The sequence below is a fragment of the Urocitellus parryii genome, chromosome 1 (assembly GCF_045843805.1).
Source record: "Urocitellus parryii isolate mUroPar1 chromosome 1, mUroPar1.hap1, whole genome shotgun sequence".
Classification (NCBI taxonomy): Eukaryota; Metazoa; Chordata; class Mammalia; order Rodentia; family Sciuridae; genus Urocitellus; species Urocitellus parryii.
In genome coordinates this window covers 60354697-60365655 of record NC_135531.1, presented here as the reverse complement: position 1 = coordinate 60365655, position 10959 = coordinate 60354697, and the positions used below count along the sequence as shown (strand labels likewise).

Below are 10959 nucleotides of genomic sequence, written 5' to 3'. Positions count from 1 at the left end.
ACATTTATTTTGTGCCCTATGCTTTAATAGGGTTTGGTTTTGTTTGCTATTGAATGGCAGTGATTGCAAGAAGCCAAAATCTTTTTTAGGAAAAGGGACCCTTAGTCTCCAAACTAAGCTAGGAAAAGGGATTGATCTCAGTCGATTGGCCTCCCAGTGTGATATTTTTTCCAATGTTCTATCAAAAGAAAAGAAGAGGCCCTTTGAGTCAAGAATGATTAAACAGAAATAAGTACGAGACATTTTCACCTAGCTATGGAGATCACCACTGAATTTTCAGAATTGTCCCTCTTACAACCAACCTAAATGGCCACTACAGCATAGCTGCCCCTGTCAATGATGCAGTCCATAGATCATGCTTCTACTCCCTCCTCTAATAGCTCAGACCTTACAAGTTATTGTCCTCGTTTTTCTTGTTTCTTCCAAGATTCCCTGTTAGATTTTCTTCAGCTAATCTAAAATTTGGAAAGAAAAGACCCATCAATGATGAGTAAACAAAGACTATTTCTCGAGCCTTAAATAATACATTCCCTGAATTACATTCTAGAATGACTTCACTTTTAAATCACAGCATAGTATTGGAGCTTCATTTGATGTGACATTTACTCTGACCCTTAAGGTCTTTCTCTTTTATTCTTCTTCCCAACCAACACTTTTGCTTGCTTTGCTGCCTTTAATTTTCCTTAATTCTTATAGCATAGAAGAAGGGTGTTGCTATGGTTCGGATGTGGCTTGTCCCCCAGCTTCATGTGTTGGAAACTGGGTCTTCCACGTGACAGTGGGACATGGTATGGAACCTTTAGGAGATGGGGCCTAGCAGGAGGTCCTTTTGCGAATCGAGAGCAAATATACCATCAGAAGGGATTTGGGGATCCCATTCTGTCTCTGGCTTCCTGTTTTGAGATGTGATGCTTCCTCTGGAACACGCACCACCATCTATCATGGGGTCTTTGTCAGAATTAACACTATGCTGTTTGGACCCTTAGTCCCCAAACTGTGAGCTAAATAAACCTCTTTTTCTTAAAAAAAATCCTGTCTCAGGTATTTCATTATAGTAATGAAAACAGACTAAATAAGTTATAGGGGAAATTGTGGGCTTTGAAGTCCGACATATTTGAGTTCTTGTCATGGGTTTTCAACTTACTATTTCTGTGACTTAGAATTATCTAGCTTTTCTGTCTGTCAGTTTTTCCATCAGTCAATTAGCAAAATAATAACACATGGAAAGAAGAGAAATCACAATGAAGTTTTAAAAGATTATGAAGTGAATGATAATGAAAACACAACATAGTGATATGTTTAGGGTGCTGCTAAAGCAGAACTAGGAGAGAAAAACATAGCTTTAAATGTATATGATAGACAAGAAGCAAAACTAAAAATCAACTTATTTGTTTATTTTTATGCAATCCTAAGGATCAAACCCAGTGCCACACACATGCTAGGTAAGAGCTCTGCTACTGAGCTGTAGCCCCAACCCCTACTGAATTTCTTAAGGAACAAAAATAGGAAATAAAATAAAACTCAAAGAAATTAGGAGGGAAAATAGAATAGATACAAACATATTCAAAGAAAACATATACATACTTACATGCAATAGAAAACTATCAATAATGCCAAATGTGGTCATTTGTTAATAATAACGAAATTGATAAACCCCTTGCAAGACCAATCAAGAAAAAGACACAGAATACAAATTACCAAGATCAGAAGTGAAAGAGAGATATCAGTACAGAGTTTAAACCAGCAAAATTATAAATAATACTATCCAGCACTTAAGAAGTTTGTGAGAATTAACTCAAGTAATGTATGTAAAGCACTTGGCATAGTAACATGGCTCATAGAAGCAATTCATTTAGCCACCAAGTCTGCTTTTATTGAGTGCATGCTCCATGCTGGGCACTAGGAATATGAAAGTGAGCTGGTGTGAGTGAACACAGTGTGTATGGGGCGTGACAGACATGATCCTTGTCCTATAGAGCAGAGTCCATAGTGAAGATAGAAATTTCAAAAACTACATGTTTAAATGTAAAGTTACAATGATGACAAGTATCATCATTGGGGCCTGGAGCCAAAAGTGCACATTAAAAGTGTAACTGGCCCAGGAAGGAAAGTCTAGAGGCCATCCCTAATAAATGATAGCTGAGATGCCATCTGCAGGGTGAGCAGATATTGACTAGAAGTTCACCAGTCAGCTCTTGGCAGAGGAAAGAGCAAGGTAAAGGTCCTGCTTTGGAAGGAAGGATGGTCTGACACAAGGTCATTGTATCCGAAGCTGGAAAGTAAGGGTGAGTAGGGTTGGGGTGGAGGGTATAGATCAAACAAGGGAGATAAGGACTTTGCAGGGCCTTGTAGGATATGCCTATATGTTTAGTCTTTATCCTAAAGACAGTGTGAACCCATTTAAAGATTTAAAGCACAGGTGGGGTAACATGGCCAGATTTCAAGAGACTGTTTTCCACGTGGTGTGAAGCACGGACTGGCTAAGGGTCAGGGTGGACATGAGGATGCCAGTCAGATGATCATTGTTATTGCACAGGGGAGAAACAATAGCTATAATTACTGTTCATAACATAAGGTCAATTGAAAGTAACTCAAATGTTCAACAACAATGGACTGGTGGGATAAGTTATAGTCAATATATAATGGGTTAGTATATGTCTAAAAAGGGATAAGAATATAAATATATATTGCTAGAGAGTTATTTCCAGGATATATTGTTAGGTGAAAAAAAAAAGAAAACAAAATAGAAGAAACTGTGTGTGTGTGTCTGTCAGTGTGTGTGTGTGTGTGTGTGTGTGTGTGTGTGTGTGTGTTGCTATTTATCTGAGAAAAGAAAGCAGGTAGTATGCATTTTTAGCAGGGGGTTGAAACCAGGGCCTAGCACATGCTAGGCAGCACCCTACCATTGAGCTACACACCATGAACTATATATATATGTATTTTTACAGTGAACGGATAAACCAAGGTTAAATGTGTTACTTAAAAGGAGCATGATGGAGTAGACAGGGATAGAGGCTTAAGCTTTCTCAATATAAAGGTTTTGTAGATTTGACCTTGAAACCGTGTAAATATTTTACATAACTATAAAGCAAAATTAAATTAAAAAAAATCAATTCAAAATTAGTGAAAATCAAATGAAACAAACACAGCTAACTATGTATTGAGTTAATAACATAAAAAAGGAGTCAACTAGACCATAAAACTTTATGCTGTTTGTTTATATCTATTGATGATGGAAATTGTCAAAAAAAAATCCAAACTACTTGCAATAATCTTATTGATATTAGTAGGGTTTTGTTGTTATCCTGTGACTACTTTGTATATATTCTGGGATTTAAAAAAAAAGAGTGATCATTTTAGTGTCTGGCAACTGGAATTTTGGTTTTCTAGTGTGATACATTCTAAGAATAAAAATAATTGCAAAAAGCTTTGAACCATTTTTGGTAATCACGTTGTTGGCAAAAGTATTCCATTTTTGGGCTGGGGATGTGGCTCAAGCGGTAGCGCGCTCGCCTGGCATGCGTGCGGCCCGGGTTCGATCCTCAGCACCACATACCAACAAAGATGTTGTGTCCGCCGAGAACTAAAAAAAAATAAATATTAAAAAAAAAAAGTATTCCATTTTTATCTAAAATTACAGAGAATATGATTTTTATACATTGTGAGACAAAGAAAATGAAAAATCATCTGTTCTTCTAATCATCCTGGATGTCTCCGAGAACTGGAATTCAAGGCATAGGACAAAGGGAAATACAGATGTAAGAATAAAAGTTTAAACAAAATCCCCATGGCCTTCATACTCAACTGGGAGTGCCAGTATGAACTCATAATGTTTTTCATCTTGAAAAAAAAAGTATTTCCTATTTCTGTCCACTGAAAATATCTAGGAACAATGACCAAGATAATAGCAAAAACCCTTATGTTCAGATTATGGTCTCTAAATACCATTTCCTACTTTAGGAACTTGGGTTCCTTAGAGAAATGGATAGTTCTCAAGTTCTGAGGCCAGATAAGTACATGGTGAGCAGGGAACACCTTTTCCAAAGGTGAAAAAGTTAAAGCATCAACATAATAAAAGCTGCAAGTTATAGTCTTAATGATACAAAAACATTAGTTTTTTTGGATTACACTGTGGAATGGATTTGTTATTTTGAAAGTTAGTAAATAAAGAGAAATTGTCATGTTTTTATCCTTTTATTCCTGTACAAACTGTACCTCTGGCTAATCAACAGATGGAATAAGGCTTCTACTAACAAGTCTTCCAGTTGTCAAATGAATGAAAAATAATAAAATTAGAATATTACCCCATTTTCAAATCCTTAGTATATAATGACACTAGGTAATGATCATCAATACTATTAAAATTACAGAATAAGAGTCAACCAATATCACCTAGGAAACATACTGGTAAAAAATATAAAATCTGATAAAAATTCTGCATCTGTTCAAGCTTTTGGATTTAACTATCAGTATACAGAAAACTCAGGAGATACAGAACATGTTAAGTAACCCAACAGGGGATACAACCAGCAAAATTAGGACTTTGTGAAACTCTACATAACACATATTCCAACAAGAAATTGCAAGGAAAAAAATTAGGAACACACATTAAAGGAGATTTAAGACTGATCAATCAATTAAAATAAATAGACTTTATTCTGATTTTGATTTAAACAAGAAATTTAAAAAATCACTTGATTGGAGCTGGGCACAGTGGCACACAAATATAATTGATTTGGGAGACTGAGGCAGGAGGATTGCAAATTCAAGGCCAGCCTCAGCAACTTAGCTGAAGATTAAAAATAAAAAGGGTTAGGGATGAGGCTCAGTGGTTAAATGACCCTAGGTTTAATTCTTGCTACACCTCAAAAATCACTAGATGAGAGATGATTTTGCATTTATAGTATTCTCTCTACTTGTATTTATGTTTGAAAATTTTCTATACTGAAATGAATAATAATAAAACAAACTATCCTCTAATGAGTACTTATAATATACAGACACTTTTAGGCACTTTATACTTTTAAACTATCCCCCATTTAGAACACTGGCAACTCATCTGCATCATTCAAATGAGAAAACCAAAGCACAGAATGGTTAAGCATCCTGCCCAAAGTTACACAGGTAATAAATCATGGCAGTTGAAACCAGGGAGTTTCAACTCCAGAACCCATTTCCTACTTTATACACCAGTACCTCTCATGATGATGGTAGCTTGGACTAGGGTGACTACAGTGGTGAGAAACAGATGAATTGAAGAAATACTTAGAAGGTAAAATTGACCAAATTCCATGCTGGATTGCACACGAAGCTAAGGGTCAAGGAAGGGTTCAAGACATCTGTGAGTTTCCTGACTTGCTACATAGGACAGATGGTGGTAGTATTAATGGAAATGGGAAACGTGTGACAGAATCAGGTTTGGAGAGCAAAGGTGATTTGGATTTGGAGTGTTTCAAATTTGAGGAACATTTGGGACATTCAGGTGATGTCAACTGGGTAGCTGGGCATACAGGCCTTCTTATATTATTTTCTGCCTTCCTCCTCCTCAGAACTGTAGCCTTTTTCTTGGAATGGGGTTACATTTCTAGGCTTAAAGTGTGATTTAATGTTCTATTCTTTTTTCAGAGGTGTTGGTGGAGGTATCACCTGCACATTTTGGAAAGCTGTTTTTATTTCATTGTCTCAAATCAGAAAAAAAAGTCATTTAATCAACCATGCCTTGATTATTTATTATGCTTCAACCGTTGCATTGGGGCTTATATAAATTTGCATCATTTACTCCTCTCTTACAGAGTTAGATTTATAAAGAGCTTATTCTTCTTACCATATACATGAGGGGTCTGAATATAAAAAAAAAATGTCACTTGCTCAAAGTTACAGGGCTATAAAGCAGCAGTATGCATTCTTTTTTAAAAATTTTTTTAGTTGTAGATGGGCACATACCTTTATTTTATTTATTTGTGTGATCAAACCCAGTGCCCCATGCATTTGAGACGCGCTCTACCACTGAGCCACAACCCCAGCCCAGCAGTATGCATTCTTAGTCTGTGTTCTGCCATGATGTCTGTCCAGATGATGATGGGAGTAGTTCATGGTCATGGCCTTTCACTGCATATTATAGTGAGAAAGTCCTTTTGTTGCATTTTTCATCCTACCTTCTGCTTTAACATAGGGGAACAACCCAGGTACTACTGTGTTTTTCACACCTCTCTAATGCTTGCTAACATGTTTTTATAGAAGATAGGGTATGCCTCAATCTTGAGCAAATAATATGTGTAGCAGGAATTTAATCAATTTATTTTCATTATGTATATTTTATGAATATCTTCTACATATAAGGATATTAGTATTTCCATGTATATAGCAAAAGAGAATTTATTTCAAAATAAATTTAAGAATAAATTGAATAGTAAAAGAAAACTATCACATACATGGAGGCAATGGTGACTCAGAGAAGAGAGGGGATCACTAGGTGATGCTGGACTCCAATGGCTAAGCCCTGCCAGATTGTTCTTCACATTACCTCCAGCCCCCTTTTGGGATTCCACAGTGATTGAACATCTTGACCATAATCTATTGACACTTCACTTAGAAACTCCTAGGCTCTGTTTACTAGTGTCTGGAGCTCTCCAGTGAATTTGTTGCAGACCTCAAATGCTATTGACCAGATGGTACCTTTATTTCCCATTGATCAGACTGGCATATAGGAGGGGACCCACAGTCTTTTGCTGCCCACTGCCTCTCCTATTCAAGATTGCAGGAAAAGGGGGCAAAGGGTACATAAGTAAGCTACGGCTGTTAATATCTAAGATATTGGGTTATTTTGGAATTCAGAATATCCACTTTTTAAAAATTATTATTAGTTTTTTACTAACATGCATTCTTGTATTACAGCTCATTGACTACTCTCATTTCTGTCCACCTCTCTTCCCTAACTCTAATTCCCCAGTTTTTATGGTGGCATCATGTTTGCACAGTTTGTCCCCTCTTCATCCTCCCTTCCTCCCTGAGACAAAAGCTATACTCATTATATTTGTGGAAAATGGTTGTAGATGGGTTGTCTTTTAAAAATTTTAATGAGTTTTTCTAAACATAGACAAAGGCGATAAAAATTCCTGATGCTACATGTATTTTAAGACATCACTGTCACATGAAATAATTTTGCCTGTGTGTTCCCCAGGGAATTGAAGAGTACATTATAGTTGCTGTAATCCTGCTGGTTAGAGACAGTATCTTTATTCTTTGTTATGCCTGAAACTATCTGTTCAGAATATTATTAAGAAATCTGTATCCGAGATAATATATCTGTATTCATCTCATTTCCCATAAGCACCACAAAGGCAGTGCTTTTTCACCATTAGCTCTTAAAAGAAAAGTTCAAGACTAAACGAAAGTAGGCTTAGTTTTTGCAATTTTCATGCATTCTTTTAAGCGAAGGTGGTAAATATTGCTATTGATAAATATCAGTAAACATGTCTTCCTAAACTCACAAGGTTAAAGAAAAGACAGATTCCAGTCTTCCTGGGGAGAGTATCCTGGGCACCTGTCCACTGTAGCTATCACAGATCTCAGACCCTGGCTTCATCATGGACTGGACATAGGCAAAGGCCTGACTTTGTGCACCTAGGACAGGACATGGGAAATATCTCCACTCTGAAAATAGAAACTCATCCCATTCTCCTGCATAGGCGGGATGAGGGTTTGGAGAAGGCAGTAGGTGCGTGGGAGGGTGTGTGTGTGTGTGCAGACTGCGTGCCTTCCCACTTCACGGTTGCAGCAGGAGCCCTTTGGGTCCCTCAGCCCCTTGGTTCGCGGCCCTGCCCAGACCATTGTCCGCACACCTCGTCCCTTCAGCTTCCGGGCCGCAGGCAAGATGATTTGCTGCAGATGACATCAGCCCTGGGCCAACGGCTGGAAGAGCCGAGGCAGCCACCGCGTGAGGATGTGCCGGGTGGTCCCTTCCTCCTCCTCTTCCTCCTCCTCCCGGGCTCCCTGCCTAGTCTCCATATAAAAGCGGCGCCTCCCCGCCCTCTCTCACTCCCCGCTCCTCTCCCCGCGCACTCTCCACCGCCTCCGAGAAGGCGGAGGGGAAGGCGGCGCGCAGCGCCGGGAGGAGGGGGGACGCAGGGGGCGGAGCGGAGACAGCACCTTCGGAGATAATCCTTTCTCCTGCCGCAGAGCAGAGGAGCGGCAGGAGAGGAACACTTCGCCGAGGCATATCGGGCCGGCAGGATGGCGACCGTGGTGGTGGAAGCCACCGAGCCGGAGCCATCCGGCAGCATCGCCAACCCGGCGGCGTCCACTTCTCCCAGCCTGTCGCACCGCTTCCTCGACAGCAAGTTCTACTTGCTGGTGGTGGTCGGTGAGACCGTGACCGAAGAGCACCTGCGGCGTGCTATTGGCAACATCGAGCTCGGTAAGCGGCCCCTCGCCCCCAGGGACGCGCACCGGGAGACACGCAAACACGACCCCACCCAGGGCGCGACGGCCACCCAGCTCCCCTGGAGCGGCGCGCCCCGCACCCACCTCTCTCCCGGTCTCCTCCCGCACTCGACCTGGACTCTTCTGGTCATTTCGGGGAATAACCCGAATATTAAATTTGAGACCTAGAGGGAGAGTCTCTGATAACCTTGAGGGATCAGTCACCAGGACGGTCTGCAGCCACAGTCGAGTTGGCCACCGCCTCTCCCGCTAAGTGAAATGCAGGTGTCAGAGGAGCAAAGGCCATAATAAAGCCGCAACCGCGGGAGGCAAAGGGGGTGATGGTGGTAGTAGACCTGATGCAACCACTCCCTTCAGCACCCTTCTTCGCCTTAGCAAAAGCTGGGATCCCTCTCACCCGCAGACCTGAGGGTTGAAACACCATGTGCCAGGGCCCGTGGGAACCATCCTCACCACGGCCACCGAAGCCCCCGAGAACTGCCTTTTCTGGCGTAAAACTTCCCGATCCTTTCTTTCCTCAGAATGACTAGGCTAGTCCTAGGGCCACGCCCGCTCCCCCCACCCCTCGGGATTTAGGGATGGAGAACCGCCTGCGCTCGTTTCCCAGACGTAGCTCGCCTCGCCGCTGCCCCTGAGGTCTTAGCTGCAGCTTTGAGAAGGGACAATGGGACCCCAAGTTGTGGGGTGGGGCTTCTTTTAAAAGTATCAGCCTTGGGAGTGGTATATTGAATGAGGAAGGGGGCGTCAGCGGGTAGGGCCAGCCCCTCGCCCGATGTGTGCACCAGGAGCGCGCTTGGCAGAGCCGGGTAGCGGTTCGCCCGGAACCTTGGGCGGGGCTGGGAGGGTCCCGGCGGGCGCAGCCTCGGACGTGCGGACCGACCCGCCCTTCAGCCCCACCCGGACTGCCGCAGTGCCCACACCCCGCCAGCCGCACCTGCCCCCCGCACTGCGGCGCCCCCACTAGGCACGGCTGGCGGGGCGTGCGCTTTGCGGGAGCCTCAGGCTGGCGGGGGCTACTCGCCCCCACCTCTCCCTCTGCCTGGCTTTGTTGCGCTCGACTCCAGGGTGGCAGCTATGATCTCTGCCTTTTCGCCTACCCCCGGCGTCCTGGCCCTCCCCGCGCCCCTGACAGAGGTCGCCGGGTCTCTCTGCAGCCCCAGCCCGGCTCTATTCTCTCGGGGTGGTGCTGAAGCGTTTCTGCCCGGAGACACCGGCTGGTGGGCGTGGTGCAGTCCGCACTGCGGTCTCTACGGCAGCCCGAGGCGGACAAAGGGCGTTCACGCAGCCCTCCTTCCCGGTTCCCCCTCACCCCAATAAAAGGCGGAAGAAAAGCCTTGTTTTAGATGAAAAAATAAATAAATAAATAAACGCTTGTCATCTGCTTCTTCTGCACTTGGAAATGGCCACTTGTCCCCAGAACAAAAGGCTGCAGGGTGGGGACTGGAGTTGCAGACCTTGTTCTTTTGTTTAACTTTAAAGCACTGATTTTTCTTTTCAGCTTAAAAAAGGAAAAAAAAATGAGAACAGAAAGCAGTCATGATAATTCATTCGGAAAAAAAAATCAAAATAAGAGACTTTAAAAATGAAATGTTTTATTTGAGCATCTCAATAACCCTACGTTCTCAAACTATAGGCCTTTGATCTGATTTATTCTAATTTTGTTTATTTGCACATTTTTCTCCTGGAAAATTTTTGCACATTCTTATTTTGGGCGTGGCTATTGTGGGAATCAATGACTTTGATTTTTTTAAAAAAATCATTTGTCAGTAGCATTGCCTGGGAATAATAACATATAGGGAGGTGATTTCTAGCTACAAAATTTTCCTAATCACCCAATGTGGTGCCGGGAGGGATCCCCATCCTTATTTTCCAGATGAGGGCCCAGAGGCAGGAAGGGGACCGGCTCAAGGTCACACCGCTTATCAGTGACTGGAGTGCCGGTACTGCAGCGTCACTCCTTTTCTGACCCTGTCATGATGTTGGCGCAGGGCAGGCTAATATCTGAGGGAGATTTCAATACAGCAGTTTTCAGAGCTTGCCTTTGTACAGTCATCCACTTGTGGGCAGCGCCCCATGCAGGGAGATGGTTCAGCACTCACCTTCCCACCATAATTATCTTCTCGCTTTGTTACTCAGCTGATCATCCTTTCAGTGTCCCATTCCTCAGGGGGTTTATTCAAGTTGCTTCCGCTGAAGGACAAACCAGATGCAGCCAACTATTGCTCCCTCTATACTCCTTTTCACACTACTAGCACTTAGTAATAAAAATTCATCTTTCTGATTTTTTTTTAAAAAATTAATCCTGTTAAAGTATTAGAGATGAAAGGGCACAAATCATAGATGAACAGCTCAATGGATTTTTCACAAAATGAACACACCTGTGTTATCCAGATAAGAACAGATATTACTGCAATTCCAGAACCCCACCCCCATCTCCTTTGCCATCACCTTGCCTTCCTGATTTTTAATTCCTTAATTTGGTCACATTTTTGTGCAGAATTCCGAAATGGCTGAATC

At 42.3% G+C, this 10959-nt stretch overlaps 1 protein-coding gene across 1 annotated transcript in view; it reads left to right on the top strand.

The window, feature by feature from the left end:
- Positions 1-8232: 8232 nt before the first annotated feature.
- The window catches only part of Map1b (microtubule associated protein 1B), a 102781-nt gene continuing 100054 nt past the window's right edge, over positions 8233-10959 (top strand). Inside the window, exon 1 of the mRNA XM_077800374.1 lies at positions 8233-8416. Coding sequence (XP_077656500.1) covers positions 8233-8416 — 184 coding nt within the window. The remainder of the gene's footprint in view (positions 8417-10959) is intronic.